Source organism: Plasmopara halstedii (genome assembly GCF_900000015.1).
Source record: "Plasmopara halstedii genome assembly, contig: Scaffold_253, whole genome shotgun sequence".
NCBI lineage: Eukaryota > Oomycota > Peronosporomycetes > Peronosporales > Peronosporaceae > Plasmopara > Plasmopara halstedii.
The window spans coordinates 502,087-520,420 of NW_020187174.1; the positions used below are offsets into that span (position 1 = coordinate 502,087).

General features: G+C 44.5%; 5 protein-coding genes across 5 annotated transcripts; 4 read left to right on the plus strand and 1 right to left on the minus strand.

Annotated features, from left to right (window-relative positions):
* Window positions 1-885: 885 nt before the first annotated feature.
* Window positions 886-6,211, plus strand: PHALS_04156 (B-block binding subunit of TFIIIC; the record flags this gene model as incomplete). Its single annotated transcript, XM_024722171.1, has 2 exons — window positions 886-6,122; window positions 6,193-6,211. 2 exons carry the CDS (start codon window positions 886-888, stop codon window positions 6,209-6,211), a joined length of 5,256 nt encoding a protein of 1,751 aa, XP_024573274.1.
* Window positions 6,212-6,370: 159 nt separating this feature from the next.
* Window positions 6,371-7,760, minus strand: PHALS_04157 (Protein phosphatase 1, regulatory subunit, and related proteins; the record flags this gene model as incomplete). The annotated part of the gene is made up of 6 exons (XM_024722172.1): window positions 6,371-6,471; window positions 6,530-6,892; window positions 6,949-7,151; window positions 7,227-7,301; window positions 7,354-7,631; window positions 7,692-7,760. The coding sequence occupies 6 exons, from the start codon at window positions 7,758-7,760 to the stop codon at window positions 6,371-6,373; spliced, it is 1,089 nt and encodes a 362-aa protein (XP_024573275.1).
* A 357-nt stretch (window positions 7,761-8,117) lies between these two features.
* On the plus strand, window positions 8,118-10,309 carry PHALS_04158 (Zinc finger, RanBP2-type; the record flags this gene model as incomplete). Its single annotated transcript, XM_024722173.1, has 3 exons — window positions 8,118-10,040; window positions 10,080-10,239; window positions 10,296-10,309. 3 exons carry the CDS (start codon window positions 8,118-8,120, stop codon window positions 10,307-10,309), a joined length of 2,097 nt encoding a protein of 698 aa, XP_024573276.1.
* Window positions 10,310-10,508: 199 nt separating this feature from the next.
* Window positions 10,509-15,995, plus strand: PHALS_04159 (hect e3 ubiquitin; the record flags this gene model as incomplete). The annotated part of the gene is made up of 1 exon (XM_024722174.1): window positions 10,509-15,995. The coding sequence occupies one exon, from the start codon at window positions 10,509-10,511 to the stop codon at window positions 15,993-15,995; it is 5,487 nt and encodes a 1,828-aa protein (XP_024573277.1).
* Window positions 15,996-16,107: 112 nt separating this feature from the next.
* On the plus strand, window positions 16,108-17,462 carry PHALS_04160 (Uncharacterized conserved protein; the record flags this gene model as incomplete). The annotated part of the gene is made up of 6 exons (XM_024722175.1): window positions 16,108-16,181; window positions 16,256-16,372; window positions 16,440-16,482; window positions 16,556-16,890; window positions 16,943-17,198; window positions 17,271-17,462. The coding sequence occupies 6 exons, from the start codon at window positions 16,108-16,110 to the stop codon at window positions 17,460-17,462; spliced, it is 1,017 nt and encodes a 338-aa protein (XP_024573278.1).
* Between the last annotated feature and the right edge of the window lie 872 nt (window positions 17,463-18,334).

An 18,334-nucleotide genomic window follows, 5' to 3' on the forward strand; every position in this document is an offset into this window, starting at 1 on the left:
TGTTTTATAAATGTCCATGATTGCGCAAAAAAAAACGTGGTTTTATTTCAATTGTAGAATACCGTGTATTGCAAAACTTGCACAAAAGTAAGTGCCTGCATGTAAATAACAGTACAGTACTTATCCAATTACAATCCACTTATTTCTTTATTAGTACCGATACTTTCGAACTGGGACTATATTAAATTTTACAAAAGTAAAAATTTAATGTGAGTTTCGGACAATTGTAACCAGCTCGCACGTAACCTAACCAGTGACCTGAAGCCTATACATAAACTTTCAAATATGCTCCTCGATTCCAGAAGTTATTTATTTGCTTAGTTTCGGCGGTGCAAATCTTGGCGTTACAACATAAACTTCACTATGAGATCATCATCTTTTCGTGGCCTTAGCAATGTGTTGAATATACTTGATGCATTTTAGAAAAAGAGATGAAGAGTTACCAGTTCGTAATCTATGAGAATTAACTAATCGTGTTATATTAATCTATAAATAATATTTAAAAAAAAATGAGTTTTTTTTTAGAGAGAATAAAAAAAAATGCCCCAACTTTTGCCATATATAAAAAAAATATCCCAATTTTTCAAAAAATAAAAAAAATACCCCAGCACGTAAATTATCACCGGAGAGCCGTAATATTACACAACAGAATTTTTTAAAAGTTTTACCTATAAAAAGTATACTTTATACAAAAATCATCGAGAATGATGTGGAAGATTGAGCAATTTAGTTGAAGAAATTCAAATGCGCTGATCAGTTATTCTTCATTCGGATTAACTTTCAAGCTCGTATTTTATCCAATCAGACCGCGTGCCCACGCACTGGAAGTGCCGTTATCAAGTGGTGCCGTCTGGACAAGACGCAATTCAATTGACACGCCAAGCGATGGCTGGCAAATGTTCAATGCCGCAATTTATTGCTCGATGTTTAGAGGAGATTGGTCTTGAGGGCCGTTGCGGATTACCATTATGCGAGCTATTTGAGACTCTGGACCCTGAGAAAGATTTGGCCTACCGTACTTACACCTGGAGCATACTGCGCAGCATGGAGAGCCAGCTGAGTTTTCATATCATGCGTCCACTGGATATAAGTGCGGCCGAAACAAAGCCTGTGGTGAGTGGCGTGGAAGAAGATATGGTGCCTCGGCGCAAACGTAAGTGGAAAACTACGCTACTCAAATGCTCGAGCACCGAGGCCGCAGAGATGGAAACGTCCGTAAATGATTTTGCAAAGCGCGCACTCAAGCGAAAGAAAATTAAAGCTCAATCGCTTCAGCCCGTGCTGCCATCCATGAGACGTATTGCAGCTCAAAAGGAACGTCGAAGGCAGTCCGAATCTGATTGTGAACGTCGCAATCGTATAGACAAGACAACTCGATTACGACGGCGGCGACAACGAAGTGATGTCTGCAGTACCGAAGAAAAAATGATTATAGGTAAAATTGAAAAGAAAGATACACTAGACGACTTGGTGACGAAGAAAAACATAAAAAAACAGAGAATTGAGCAGGATCAACCACCGCAACAGGAAAGAAAAGAAGCAATCAACATCAAGCTGGAAGATGCTGAAGATGAGGCGCAGTGGGTCTTACGAAGTCCAAGAGGTTTTCGCCTCGGCGAGGAAGTGGATGTAAGAGGATTGAGTTACGAAGAAGCTATGACAAGTAATCAAGATGGTGTTCTAGGTGTTCTTGCGTGCGAACAAGTGAGGCTTAAGTGTTTGGGTGTCGAAGACACGACTTCTATGGATACAATTTCACCACAGTTCGACCTTCTAGAGATAATAGGTCGCTCAAAAGTACGCGGTGAAAATGCAGCATCGTTGACCAACTCACGGTTATTCGGAGACTCTCGAAAGCTTCACTATTTATTGGACATGTTGATAGGTGGTAAGTACGTTGTGAAAAATATTGTTACAGCTAATCAGCGAAGATTCAATATTGTCCACCTGCGGAGGTTTGCCAGTCAATTTCGCCCAGCCATGGTATCTCCATCGGCATCAATAGGGTGGCAGGCGTTTCCAAAAGAAGCATTAGCACAAACTATCGTCAGCATGATGAGAGCACGAGGAGATCGAACGTGTGTATTTGCAGATATCGGACGTGAATTAGGCTACGGAAAACGCCATCAAGAGCAGCTACGGAACTATTTTATCCAGCAAATGAATTATAGGCCAACTTTTCCCCTTCAAATGTTTATGGCCCGGTGTAAAACGGCTGGTGAGTTGATAGGGCGGAAGCTTTGGTGTATCCGTCGACGCGATGATTCGCCTGGTGTTTCGAGTCGACGACATGGGTCATCACTGACGTGTGAGGAGCTTGAGCCAGGTTGTCAGGCCGTCGGGCGCCCCGCCATTGAGCGTGGGATCATGGAGCAAATGTATGTGGCTATACAAGACCGGGAGGTCGTCGGAGCAACAGTACCTGAGCTTCGTGATGTATTAGGCGTCCCAACTTTTAAATTGCCTTACAAGTTGGCGCAAGGATTGATTTCAAATTACAATATATCAGTCGAGCAGGTTGTGTCAGGCAAAAGTACTGTGTACCGTATGTTTATTCCTGGTGCTGAGAAGTATGAAGAAAATTGCCAACATGGTATGTTTGATAATAGTAGCAAGTTTATCAGCTCCACTGTAAGTGCGCGAGCTACAAGCTCTTCTCACCAGAATTTCAAATCAAAAAGAACAGACGGTAATTGTGATGGCAATAATTTGTTTCAACCTGGCACGATGATGCAGGCAGCAAGAGGAACAGTGAGGACATCAACGATAGATAGGCGGAGAAAGTATATTATTGAGCGAGTGCAGATGGAAAAGATTGTATCACTGCATCAATTACGCTCAGGGTTAATTGAGATGGAGCGAGAAGCAGAAGCAAGTACCATGGACATTCGCTCCGTACGCCGTATTGTTGACAAACTGGTGGAGGAGAAAATAATGACGCTATTGGATATCACATTACCGCCTAAACAGGTTTTTCAAAAATTTCACCGTAAGGTCAAATGTGCAGTGCTGCTAGAACATCAGCGCAGTCATGAATCCATCCGAGCGTTTATCGAAGCATACGAGAAGGAGCAGCAGCAGAAGTATCGGGCCAATTTTGCCAACCACGATAATGACGACTATGTTGTGGTTTCGAATCGCAGAAAACACCAGCAAATCAGTACGAGTGAAGGGAGTGGAATACACAATCTGGAATCTTATGAGCAGGAGGTCGTCAATTACAGCGCGATGTCCTACAAGTTAGCACGTCTTGGGCTAGCAAAACAGCAGAAACAAGGCCGCCGTCTTGGGATGTATTTTGGTATGATGTACAAGTGTCGGGCTTTTCACGTCATCATTTGGAATCGACTTGACAAATTAAACGCTAGATATAATGTCGATAAACCTCCTGATGCGATCAATGCGGCATCTTCTTGTAACAATTCAACGGAAGTGTCTTTCGCACTGAAAGATATCATTGACCTTATGACGGTAAAAGAGTATGTCCAGCTTGTCGGCGTCCCGAAATTGCTTACCGAAAGGGAAGAACAACTTGTCAGAGTGGCAATATTGAAAGGCAGCTCGTGGGATGCACTATCGACTTCTCTTGCGGAAAAACTTCGGGGATGCGAAGCAGATCGCTTTTCAAAAATTATGCGGGTTTTGCTTGATTTGAGGCTTCTTCAGGTAGTACACGACACTTCTTCAACTGGACTTTTTGACGTATTCCAGACATGTGATGACTTCGATTCCATTGTTTCAAGGGTAGCGTTTGCTACTATGTCGGGAGGGTTATTCAAGATCAAGCGTCTCGTTCATATCAGTGTAAAACAAGGAACACGCGTGCTACACCGTCTTCCATCTGAGTGTTCCTATGCATATGCTCCAGGATTTTCATGCCGAAGCAAGAGCGATCATTTTACAGGGCGTGTTCCTCTCGAATTTGAGTTCAACGACGCAAACGATGTCAAGGCCTACTGGAAGTCGCTTCGTTTCTTAAGTGTCGAAGGGGCCTATTTGCGAACCGCTTCATGTGATTCCAACAGTGTGAGTGTCAAGCTTAACGGCGATTTAATTCAGTCGGCTCCACTATCAGAGCACAATATTTATGTGCTTAAAGCTTGGGTCCCTCACTCAACGAGCACCACAAGAAATAGTACTGCCCGAGCTCGAGCAGCGGCGGGACCCATTCAAATGCTCCAGCGTAAGCATTGCCAAGACGATATGCCTTCTAACGCGACAATCTTGCAAAAACGACAGAAAACCGCCAAACCTAGCATATTCTCAACTTCGGCTTTGATGACACCAGCAGATACTAGTAAAGCCGGTGTGAGTAAATTTCGCAAGCAAGTTAGTGCAAGGAAAACTTGTCGAACCTTGACTTGGAGTCTTAAAGATGACTTGCGATTGGTAGACCTTTACCTTGAACAAATGTCACGACGATGGTTTGTCGAGGTGCCGCTAGCCCTTCAAAAGAGAGAAGAGCGTGTTGCTTTTCGGACGACAAATCTGACTCGCACTCTTATATCATGGAAGGAGCTCGGAAAGGCTTTCAAAAGGAAGCCTATTGAGTGTATGCTCCGCATAAATGATTTACTTGAGGCCCCAGCGATTCAAGCAAGGTTGGAAAGGGCTAAGATTACCATTACTCAAATGAAAAACCCTGGTGGAAAGTTTCACGAAGAAGTGGCCGTTATGAATCAGCCACGATTAACAGCATTATTTTGCCGAGCATTGCAAGTGGTACTTCACGAGCGTTCTTGTTATTACTCGGTACTGGCTGATGCACTTTTGAGTAACTGGATGGAAAGTGAGGCAAAACTGGTGTGGAGATACATGTGGCTGGCTGGAATCATTATCCGTACACCTCAAGCAAATGAAGGGAAGGATCAAAAACAACGCGGATTTCAAGTTCACTCAAAAGTGTTCGAAATGAAAAGCCTGAAGATTTCTCATTACTGGATGGAAACTTTTTGTGAAGCAGCTGAATATGTGTCGTTTGTTAACGAAAACGTCGATGAAGCCACGATTGAAAATGAGGAATCCGATCGATATTTTGAGCATGAAATGGAACCAAACGTGCCATCCGGACAAGCTGCCGTGGCATTGTCTTCAATGATTTCGGGATTTTGCCGTCTTGTGCCGTCGTATGTGAAGCCCTCGAAAAAATGTGCGGATGACTGCGATTTTCAACAAACATTTGCTGTGAAAGGTCTTGCCGGACACTTGTCGCGGCAGTGTGATGGCGTGATTCCTGACGACTTTCTTGCGGAGTTGTGGAATGTAAAAATTATCTTTGGTATCTCTGACGTGTCCACACAAGCTCGAAAGATCAAAGAGATGGAAGCCTTTTCCTGTAGCATTCAGATGCGCCAACAGACGCAAAGTAATTTTAAAGCTAAGTGGACAAGGCATGAATCATACGAATCTGTGTCGTCGTGGTTGTCTGCCACACTAACAGAAGCGGCTAGCTCAGGAATGTCGCTGAAGGAGCTAAGCAATAAGTACACAGCATCTGGACTAACAAATTTTGCCGAATGCAACACAGCAGTAGATATGCTCATCCAGCGCGAGGTTGAAAAATTGGTCCACGAAGGGATTGTGCTGGAAGTGAATGGATACGATCACAGCCGCTTTTTACTCCAAGAGTTTGCTGACCTCTGGTCCTTGCATCCTTACCGAATCTCGCACAATTCAACCGCAGACAAGGTTCACTTCTTATTTGATAAGACCAGCACTGTTGTAGCCCGACCATGGCTTCACTTAGATGGAAGTGTGAATATGAAAATAGCACTGAAAGTAAAGCGAAAGGTTGTGAATATTGTCATGTGCTGTCCTGGTATTTGTGACCGTGCCATTCACAGGAAGATGCGCAAACTTTTTAGCCTACAAGATATGCGCTCTCTTTTGGAGGAGCTAACGGATAGCCGAATTCTGTACGCGAGAGTCATTCGCCGCCACTGTTCTCCATTCGCCAGCATCTTCAACTTGCCGAGTAGCCCACCACATCAAAACTGCGACATTCTGGCAATTTTTCCTGGAGAACTTCGATATGTGGACTTTTCTCGTGATCACTTGCTTTACTTTCCGTCCGTTAATTGCATTGAGCTGCTTGGCGCCGAGGCGTGTGATGCCGATTTTGGGTAAAATGACTTTTGACAAATGTAAGCTACACGTTAAATGTAACTGATATATATGTCTAGCTGATCTTAGATGCTTCAAATCTATTTAACTAGTGATACTGAGCTAGATTTCGTCGTCTCCATAAGGACTAACTTCGTAAATAATAACTTGCTCCAACGCATTTGCGCTCTAATCTTTTGCGACTCAGGAAACTCTGGATTTTCGTTCAAAACGGTATTGTATCACGTCTCGATCTGTATTCTACTTGTTATTTATGGCGTTGGCCGTGTGCGTCTGAATACGCCTTCGATTCTCGATTTTGAAGCCTACCCATGCGAGAATTATATGTTTTTTTGTATGCGATAACCCCTGCTGAGCAAAACAAAGTGATGTACAAACAAAACAGTGATTTAAAAACAAAGCATACCTGTGAGATGTGAAGCCACACACTGAGCATTGCCCCGTAGCCGATTCATGGACGCACTAGTTGACTTTTTCATTTTTGAATTGAAGATGGGTTTGACGGTTGGAGTAATTGGTCGGCTAGATACATTTTTGTTGGACTGCGCAAGCTGGTCGTACATACTCGAGTAGGAGAGCGAATTACCTTCTCTGATCGAAGGTGGCATTATTGATGCCCAAGATTGTGCACGTTTTTGACGTTCTTTATTATGACCCGCTTGAGCGTTTTCGTGCTTCGGTGAAGGGCATGAGAATTCGGATTGAAATCGTAAAGTTTGGAGCTGTAGCCGCGACCACGTCTGCTGTTTTTTATTGTCGTAGATTCGTGCTGATAACAATATCAACGTTAATTCTGGTGCAAAGATATGTGAGTTGCTACCTTACAGTATGAAATGGACTTAGTAGCCGAGAACTCTTTTGTCGTATATCGAACGGCATTTCGCAGCTTTTTGTCATCGAGCATGATCAAACTGGGAATTATTTCGAGAATAGGAAGATGGTATCCAGACATTTGACTCAATGGATTCCCTCGAATCGACAAATGGGTCAAATTAATGTTCAATGATAATGCCCTCAAGGCTTCCGGTCTGAAAAACATGACACGTAGATCAGGATTTCATATAGTAGTCAAGCAATTAAACACGCTAGATTCCCGCACGTACATCTCGATGAGGTTCTCCGACACATCAAGCATTTTCAAATTTTCAAGTGTTTCCAGTCCATTCGTGTGCATAAGCCTGTACAATCATTATCACTGCAAATTCCATATGTGTTCGGACGGTATCCTACCTGTTTCCACTCAAGTTAACGCAAACAAGCCGTGGGCAGTATTCAAGCGCACTTACGTCATCCAGACGATTGGATGCCAGGTGCAACTCTTGTACAAATTGCAAGCGTTCAATCCCCTGAATGCTTGCGATGGCGTTGAACGAAATGTCCAACGTCACAACTTCAATTGGAATCTCCGATGGAATTTTATCGATTTCGTTATCAGACAAATCGATGGTGTCGGCCATCGTAAATACACGCAGTGTGCGATCGACCTGCTCCACTGTGAGTCCTCTACTCTACAGCAAAAAAACTCGTCGGCACTTGATAAAAATAATTCTAGCATGTAAAGAACCGACAGAGAGATTGCACAATCGAGACTCTGATCCATCCAGTCCAACGCAGTACCTTCGAGGAGAAGACGCCATTAGGTCGAAGAAAATACGTTCCTTCAACTAGTTTCATGGACCTTTCACACACATTTAAAATAGACATAACGATATTTTCTTATCGTACCTAAAGCGCGTCCAAGTCTCTTAACCAGCCACTGGTGAAAAAAAAGCTTGAGTATGGAACAACCTTCTGTGCCCAATCGAGGCAATCGCAAGCGCCGCAATGGCAAGCGAAAGCGTGATGCCAGTCGTCAAAGCAATGAAGATAAGCAAAGGTGGGAAACACTTGAACAAGAACAGCAAAACAAGGAAGAAAAGAAGGAGGAAACTTTACAATCGTGGAATTGTCCCACTTGCACGTTTCTCAATGAGGCGACACGCTGCTTTTGTGAGATGTGCGAGACATCAAACCCATCTCCATCTCCTGCTGCTCAGACGCTTGAAGCTACCACTGGTTTGAACTGGAGCTGCGTAGCCTGCACGATGGTGAATCCCATTGGCATGCGAGTCTGCGCAGTCTGTGGGACACTGAATCCACGACCGGTTTTTCCATTAGGTTTGAGACTATGCTCGTCGAAGGCACTTAAGAGCGAAGAAAATGCGTCGTTGTCGTCTTCTAGTGAGGAGATTGATGAAGACAGTGACAATTCAGTGCAGGATGCACGCACGTGTGGCTGCAAGAATTTTGATACGCTTTCTGATGGACACACATGCTCAAAGTGCTTTATGCAACGATCAAAGATAGCAAAAAAGTCTATTGATAAGGTAGAAAATGTAAAGAACAACGTCGACAAGAAGACGCAATTAAATAAACAGAAGCGATGTAAACGCAAAGTGCAGGACCGAATGAAGGTGGCGTATGGGATTTCTCTTTTTGAGCTAAAGAAGCTTATAACAGAACCCAGCAGCAGTCGCTTAACCATCACATTGCAGACGTTGACGCATACACTGGCAATGATGGATGCTTCGGCCGACAATGAGTGGGCAGACAGGAACTCATTTCTAATTCATGGCTTTAGTAGTGAACGACTGTCTGATACTGCAAAAGATCCAGAGCTTTTAACGGTACTCGTAAATATATTTCGAGGGCAAGATCGGACGTACCCGGGGGAAGTGAGGCATTTGGCAATACAGTCTATAAATTATTTAATGAAATTGGATCGGCACATTTTTGAGCGAGGACAAATGGAGGAAGTAGTCAGACTATATATCTCCGATTTATCAGCCTGGAACAATCAAGGTAATATAGGTACTGGAAGCGGTAGTGATCTGAAGATTTCGCAAATGATTGTGGAGGAATGTCTTAGTGGCTTATCGAGTGCATGTAATGCTGAAGCGTTTGCTGTCCGTGAATTGCTGGCGCACAACAATTTGGATGAGTATCTGAAATTTTTACTAAGTTTAGTTGATGGAAATGAAGAAGGCAGCGTTTTTCATCCTAATACTGTTATGACGGCTCTCGATATCTTACAGAAATGTTGCGTGAAGCTGCGATGGAGAGAAAATATACAACATGAACATTATCTGAAAAATGACAATGAAGCTCATTGGGCAGCATCATTTAATTCGGTTGGCGAATTTACATCAGCGCTAGCAACAAAGTTGATTGTGTTTTTGCATCATGCTCTTCAGCATAAGCACATTCCATTGCGTGTCAAAGCAGCAAAGTGTTTGATGCTCATATTTGACTTTATATCTCGTGAAGATCCCGAATCAATTGTAAAGCTAGTGACATCTGAATTGTTGCTTAAGTTCGTTGCAGTTATTGTAAAATATGACGGCGAAGAGTCGGAAGATTCACGACTCGCAATGGTAAATCTGTTGTTACATTTATTCGACACTTCTGCGCAACTTGTTCAAATATTTGTACGGAAGAACATTTATGTTGAGCTTTTTAATAACATGCTTCAATTACTTCAATCTTCGTCAAAAGGTCTGCGGACCAGCACTCTAAAGCTCATTTTTGTGCTGACGCGCTCAGTATGTACAAATCATACGTTGCGATCTACGAAAAATTCACAGCGCCAACATACAAATGGATCGCCAAGTTTAGCGAAACAAAACATCCTATGTAAGGAAGGTTTTGGGTCAGGATTGCCACGAAAAAGGCAAAGTCGCCAGCGTTTGAACTCTCTGACGGATCCTGATGTGCCATCTACTCTACTGCATGAATTTATTCGAGTCGATTCGATTGCTGCTGTGAATGTGCTTCTGAACGATGGCGTAGACTTGAACCCTCAAACAACATTTGATGAGAAAGGAAACGAAATTGATAAGCCTCTTAACGTTGCAGTGGAGTTTGCGTCGCTTGACATGGTACGTTTTCTTCTAAAAAGAGGTGCTGACCTTCACCAGATAGGAATTAACGGCACGGCGCTGCATGTTGCAGCTCGATGCGGGCGTTGTGATATCGCTGCTATCTTGCTGCAATGTGGAGCACGAGTGCAGGCTAAAGATCGAAAAACGAATACTGTCATGGATGTGGCTAATGCAACTGACAAAGAAGCAAGCGAAAGTACTTCCAAGGAATTGATTTCTTCTCCCATGAGAATGTTGCTAGAGTTTTATCAGCGTTCGGCAGATAATGACAGCAACTTATTCGAAAGCGACGAAATGCCTTGTGGGAATAGTAGCTCGTGGCTTTACCCATCAGATTACGATGACCATGATGAGGATGAGGATCTCGATGATGATGAAGATGATAAAGAAGAATATTTAATGAATCACGACGATGGTGACAATGGGGATGAAGGGCTTGTTGGCGCTGGCCAATTTGATGTGGTGATGGACGACGATGAAGTCTCGAGCGATGAGGACCTGGATAACTACGATGGCGACAGTCCGAGCGAATTGGCAACCTCCGACCAACACCGCCTAGACAAATTTCTACCTGGTTTATCAAAGTCTAAAAAGTCTTTGCATACTTTTACAGGTATTTTTACTAAACGGAAAACTGCAACGAGTTTGTGTGACAAGGGAAGCTTGAATGGTCATACATCTCTAGATTTAGAGCTTGTACATGTCAAAGCGAACGAAGTGTATGAGTTTAGTCGAGCTGTTATCAAATGCTTGCTGTTAGTGCTGCACAAAATGGACATTCAAAAAGTGGAGCGCTCGGTTATGTCTACTCTAGCGTGCGTTTTGGAAGTGGCACCGTCACAGCTTATACAGGATTTGAAAGAAGAAGATATTAATCTTGTTCTTGACACAGTGCACTTTTTGCTTCGAGGTGAAAAACGTTACCAATCTAGGCCAGACGTTGCGAAGTCCTGGGCAAGCAAGGGAGCATTACCTTTTCCTCCATCGTCGTCTGCCAATGTAGCAGCTCAATCCAACTTGCTCTCATATATCTTAGCAGTCCGTATATTGCAAGCTACGGGGAGAAAATTACCTAAGAAATCAGGGATTTACTATCAAATTGAAAGGAGAGGTATAACTGAGCAACTGGAGCAGCTAAACGATCCATCAGCGTGTTGGGTCAGTCCAACCCGTGATAAAGCTACTCCTTGGAACCCTCGCGGCACAATATTTGGGAGAGGACTAGATTTGCTAAATATGCTTCGAGCTGATATGGTGGAGAGTGGTACGCTTCACCTTTACAAGCTTCGAAATCTTGCAAAGCGATTAAGAGAATTTTCCGATTGGTCTCGTCCTTGCGACCAAAGTATCATACTAGTTGACTTGGTTGATCTGTTCCGAGATCCAAATTCGATCACAACGTATGAACTTAAGCAGTCTATGCTGTTGCCTGCTATTCTTCAGTATCTATCACCACACGATGAGCTGCATGAAGGTCGTAGACTGGTCTTGATGCAAGCTTTTGAGTGCCGTCCAATGGCGCTTAAACATCTAATATCCCGCTTGCAAACTATCATCACTCAAGAAGAGTCATTCCCATTGACCACATTTACTACTGGCAAGGGAAGGGAGCTATATCCGCTCACTCGACAAGTAAAAGTCACGTTTATCCGAAGTGCGGGCAATAGACAGCATGAAAGTTTCTCTAGTCGTCCAGAGGAAAAATCTATTCGCTTGTCGCCTTTGACTCACTTTCAGTCTTTTGAGAGAACGGTCTTCCGTAGCATGCCTGTAATTGACTCAAATTTGTCGCTGTTATACCTTAATCTTGTCGGCCATTCCATTCAGAAAGTGGTCGAAGGAAAGTGGAAAAAATATTTGGTCGTCGGCTTTGATGATACACGATCGTGCCATCTGGTGAAGGCTTTTGGTGGTACCGACGAAAGCTTTTACGAGGTAGTGCTTCATGACTCTCAGTGCAAGCTTATTGGTAGTGTTGACGTGTACGAGAATGTTGCGTTGGATCTGAAGCTTTTTGGATCGCCATTTGTCAACGACAGCGGTGACAACAAGAGAAAAAAGAGAAGTAAGCGAAAACGCAAATTTCTATCTCAGGTGAAACCTGATAGCGATAGGTCTCACCAAGTTGAGGTTCGAAATACAAATGTACTGAATTTATCTAGTCTACCCGGAGCCTGGTATGCAGCAGTTCTTTGGAACGAGCGAGATGACGTCTCGGAACCAAGTGACAAGAAATGTCAGAGGTGTGAAGAAGTACTAGCAGCCCAGGCTTATCACTCTGTGAAATTGCTAATCGACGATCGAATCGTTCGTAATTTGCCTGCTGATTGTATTCGTCCGCGGGCAGCTCAACCACAAGTGGGCAGCGTCGTTGCCATAGACGGCGGTCCTTTAGGAGAAGTCGTTTGCATCCATAAGAATGACTGCATGTCGAGTGAAACTTCTGCCATAGCATTAGATGTGATGATGAAGTCTGGTGTTGAGAAAAAACGAGTGGTGATGAATCGTGTCCGATTTCCACCGCAAAAAGAGTCCCCACCTGAGTTTGAAAAAGAACGAATTAAGGCGTCGAGCATTCAAAAATTGTTCTCAGCTCGTGCCAACTCGTTGCTCACAGGTAGTGTCGGTGACCGGGTCTGGGTACTTCCGCCATTGGGGTCCTCTGTTAAAAATCTTTGTGTGGCGGGAACGATCAAAGCATTCCCCCCTGGGCTAAGTTCGGTCGGTGAAATTTCCACTGTTATTGTGGAAGTTGCATTCGGAAACAAACAAGCCCCCCTCGCCGTGAAGGTAAATCGAAACCAAGTTTTGAACTTAGGTATTGAGGGAAGCGCTTTATCATGTCGTACCCCATCTCGCCTTTTGGCCGCCTTACAAACAATGTCAGATCGTAGGAGATCAAGCCTGGCTTTTGGTGGTCATAATAGTAGCACCTTTACCATACATCGAGCTTTTGGAAGGGTGGCAGAGTCGCTTCAGCAAAATCAACACGGATACGAAGTAGAAACGTCTGGTACTGCAGTGGACCAGCTCCGAAACTTAATTTCCCGTAGCTCGATTCTTGGAGCTTGCAATCCCATAAGTGGTGTTTACGAACCTGACCATATTCAACGTGCAACTCAAGATGCTGCCGGATCAAATCCACCGGATGACATGATTGGAGGCGAGGTGCAAACTGTTAAACATCTGTTGGCATCCCATTCCCCAACTGATTCAAAATCGATTCGACTACACAAGGTTAACTGTATTGACGATACCACAGTGAAAAAGTACTTGACGCCGCAAGATGCCAAGCCCAAGATGACTTGCTCGCGTTTGCCGAAGGTAGGTCTGGTCATGGGATTTCGCAACTGCAATAAGAGCGTCACAGCGCCGAATCGAGTTGAGGACTCGTCTAAAATTGATCTAAGAAGCGTTAAGAAAATTAGTAATGACAAACACGCAGCACCGCATTATGGTCAGCTAGATCTATTGACCCAGCAATTCGAAATTACCGCTGAAGCTCGTGAGGCTCTATTAGATATATTCAATTCATTTATCGGAGACCCTTCCTCTGGAGCCAAGCAAAAGAAGAGGCGACGAAAAGTGCGGCCTTCGATAAGAAACCAGGAAGCAGGTATGTGGGACATCGAGAAATTTATCGATTTTATGCATGCACTATGTGGTCTGGCCAAGGACAGCCACTCTGATCTTATTCCCAAACATTGTATGACCTTTTCTAAATTCGCTGACCCGGCTACCAATCGCAAATTGCTGAGATCGGATGGATTTGTTTCTTTCATAAGCCATGAATGCAAAGATTTTGTTAAGTTGAAACAGCTCACACAATTTTTGCTATCACGGGGCTTTGCAGAGAATTTGTTGTCTTCGGATGGCTCGCGTAGCAACAGCCGAAATGATTGTGATTACAAAAGTTCGCCCAATGGTGGTGAATGTATTGGCAATGATCTGTTGCAACAGCCTGTCGTACTTCGTGGGTTTCCTGCTGATCAAAATATACTGAAATGCGTGGAAGAGTTACGCTGCGAGTACCGTGCTAAAGCCTGCCCTGGTACTCCCAGCTTGGACACAGGTCCCACGGCACCAGATATCACAGTGCCACCTTGGAAGCTGACGTACAAATTATATTGTGATTTTCAAGTTGATTGGGAAGCACCCATTGTGTCAGATGCAAATGATTCGCTGGGGTTGCACGCTTCGTTGCTTGAGTCTTTTGAAAAATTAAAAGCCAAACCATTTCCACAGTTGCTAGAGCAAGGTGTTGTTGCACTAGATGGCATGAGTGCAAGTGGCGTTGTGTCTACGAAGCGATGGCCAAATCGAATCACTGCGTCGCAGGCTTATCGCAAAGTATGGGACAAATCTGAAGTACGAGCATCAGTGGCAGACGCGGTAAGTTTGCTTCGGTGTATATTTCAGTATCGCAGGAAGAATGTGGCGTTGCTTGATGAAGCAATTTGGATAAATCCGCGTTTGTGTAACAAATTGGAGACGCAAATGCAAGATATACTCTCTATGTGTAGTGGAATGTATCCACCCTGGTGCGATGCATTGGTCGCCCATTGCAAATTCTTCTTTCCGCGCAAGCTACGAGAAAATCTGTTTCGATCAACATCATTTGGATGTACTCGATCCTTGCACTGGTTTCGCAGTCAACTTAATCTTGGGGAACGCGTAGTCAGTTCCAGTTCTTCGACGATCGGGAGCAGCGATTATAACCAAGGGATTACAATTTCTCCTATTCCAAAAGAACGCGTCAAAGTTCTTCGCACGAATATATTGCAATCTGCAGAGGCAGTGATGAAGATGCATGCAAAGCGCAAAGCAATCCTAGATGTGGTGTTTGATGGCGAGAAAGGCTATGGGTCTGGAGTTACGGCGGCATTTTACTCATCGACAGCACATGCCTTACAGGCGGTAAAAGAAAATTGTATAAAACGTTACTGGATTCCTGGTGAGGATGACGACGCGAGAGCCCAAGCTCGACACACCGATTCTGCTGATGGCATCGATGACATTACTCAAGAGACAATAGTAATTCGGCACCCTAACGGTTTGTTTCCGTACCCCCACCACATTCCAGACTCAGAGCTTGTCAATCGCTTTCGCTTGATAGGAAGACTGGCAGGAAAAGCACTAATGGATGAGCGCTTGCTTCCGTTGCCATTATCCCCACAATTTATTAAACTTGTGTTGGGCGAAACTGTTGCATTAGAAGAGCTTGGCGTAATATTTTTGAGCCATGGGCGAATCTTGTACTCCATGTACGAGGCTTGTCAGAAATTGGCTGCTGGAGAAATAAATGTTCAAATTGATGAGATGAATATTCACGAGTGGTTGGGGGCCGTTGGGTTTACGTTCATCGACCCGTTTTCACAGGAACCTTTAGTTATTGGAGGAGACGATATTGTCGTGTCGGTTAGTAATTTGACGGTATATGTCCGAGCTGTGCTGGAGTTCTGGCTCGAATCAGGCATTCGTGCACAAGTGCTGGCTTTTCGTGAAGGCATAAGTGAAGTTCTTCCGCTTGAAAAATTGAAATTGCTGTTTGTTCCCGAGTTACTATCACTGTTGTGCGGTGAGCAAGATATACAGTGGAATGCCGAGTCTTTGGCCAAGGATACGAAACTTGCGCACGGTTTCACGAAGGACAGCCAACCCATAAAGTGGTTATTTAATGTATTAGAGGCTATGTCTGCCACCGAACGTCGAGCGTTTCTATTGTACGCAACGGGATGCCCAAATTTGCCGCCTGGAGGCTTTCAGGCACTTAAGCCACCCTTTGAGGTTGTTCGCCGAGTTGTGGACAATCTTGATGTGGATCGTGCTCTGCCGTTTGCACGTACATGTACAAATACGTTGCACCTGCCTGCATATTCTAGCAAGAAAGTACTTGCACAGCAAATGATGTTTGCGATTGCCAACAGCCGCGGCACAATTGACCGGGACTGAGCTGTATACTGTTCAAATTATTCTTATAGTCCTATTTTATCAAATTATATAAAAAATTTCTTGCAGGTCATTAATTTGAGGTATTGCGCAGTACTACTTCTGTGTATGCAAAATGTCGTTCTTTGGGTATCGAGGCTCTAGTCGATCCTCACAGCAGGAGACGCATCTGAGCGAGACAGAGCGCCTGTAAGTGATCAAAAAATCGATTCTCTTATCAATTCACCTTAATTTGCCACTCTAAACGCGCTTGTGACTTGCAGAAGAGGGCGACAGCTGGCAAGCCTCGTGCGCGCAGGCGGTCGAGCCAAGAACCAACAGCAAACAAGCTTCGAAGTACCGGTGCTTCATACTTCACGCGGTCCGCTGACGCTGCAGCTGTAAGCATCGTATCGTTTTATGTGCCACAGTCCGCGGGTTTCAGTAATTGATAAAATCTTCTTGCAGGCAGCTGCCATCTGACTTTCCCGTTCGAGTTCCTCGCATCAAGGTAAATTTGCTATAATTTAAAAAGCATTCGCTAGCTGGAATCGATGCTTATCCATGCGACTGTACTATTTAAGGCGTCGATTCCACTCCAGCATCAGTGGCTTGATACTGCAGGAAATGTACGGGGACATCCGGATTTGGATATGTGGACGGTGCACTCGGATCTGGGGCGCATTGTGACAGAGATTGCAAAAGAGTTGCGAGAATCTGCTGACACTGTGCCAGAAAGCAAGCAAATAGTGCCTCCGACGAGAAATAGTATGCCGACACAGGTAACACTAGTGACGCCGCACATCAAATCCACGGCCGGCTATGCGTCAGCCAACGCGCAACATAAGTCAGACACTCGGGCTCGGCATACACAGATGCCCGTGATTCCTTCGACATTTCTAGAGCTGGAAGAGTTATCGTGAGTAGACTTTTGAATTGCGAGTTAAGTACTGATATGGTGTGCGTTCTAGCCCTTCCCAGCTCCAGAAACTAAATTCGGATGAGCATGCAATTAAAATTTTTGTTGACAAATTGACTTTAGTGACAGAATTCACACAGCTGCGCGACCAGATCTTGCACAGCAACATGGGCACCGCAATGAAAACTCTTGGTCACGAGTCGGAGTTGCGCAATTTACAGAAAGCGATCGAGTTACAGAGGGCAGAGCTGCGAGCAGCACAACAGATGCTGGCAGAGAAGCAGGCGAGACAACAACGCATTGCTGCAGTATGTCTGTATTCGTCTCTTCTTGGTGTTTTCTGTGTTTGTATTCATGAGTTCTTTGTCTTCGTTGAGTAGCGCCATCGACCAGATGCACTGCTGGAACAACTGTCATTAGCGGCAAAGAGTGTGGACAACGAATCGGACGAGATTGCCATGCAATTTACGCATGGTGACATTGACGTGGCGCACTTTTTGTCTGCCTTTCTACCACAACGCAACTTATATCACGAGCGCACGCTTAAGCTCGCACGTGTACAACAGCATTAGATCAGAGCGTAAATACACAAGAGGACCTTGTTTTCTACTGTCCTTAAGATGGATACGTCTCTGTAGTTTCGATACTTTTCATCAAATTAATTACTTGTAAGCTCAGTTGCGAAATTTCCAATCCTGACGACACATCGGACAGTGTTGGCGCATTGACCGTAGCGACTCGAGCCATTTCATGAGGCAGTGCATGTGAAAGGCATGATTACATGCACCCCATACAGGAGGGCACCCATCGCCCGGCAATACGCAATCAGGACAGCACGCTTCAAATGCACAGCGACAGATACCGCAGCATTCCTCCTTCACGCCCCACTTCCACGTCGCAACGCCGTGCCACCGCTTAATTATCACTTTCATTCAGCTCTGCATACCTTTTTGACCGGAATATCTATGTTGGTGTACCCGTTCCTGTGTGTGTGTGCCACAAAAGCCCATAGCGTAAAAATTAATCTTACAAGTACATCCCCCAAAAATTTGCTCTCTACATTTGTTCATTAAATGCTCGTGATGAGTTATGTCTGATACCGCCTCAAACTAGTAACATTCGGTTTATTGCTATGTTTTTCATGTGATGATATATGATGCTTAGATGGCTGGCTAAGTGCTTGATCGCATTGGATGCGGCGGTGAGTTCTCCGGGTGGGTGAAGCTGCTGTATACGAGGCCCCAGGCGCACCTGATGCTCAACGGATACGTCCAGGATGCATTGTGTCCGACACGAGGTGTGAAACAAGGAGATCCGCTGTCTGCACTCCTGTTTCTACTTGTCATCGAGCCGCTGGGTAACCTGCTTCGCCAACATGAAGAACACGGTATCTGTCTCAATGACGAGGTGACCACAACGAGTGTTTTTTTCGCGGACGACTCGA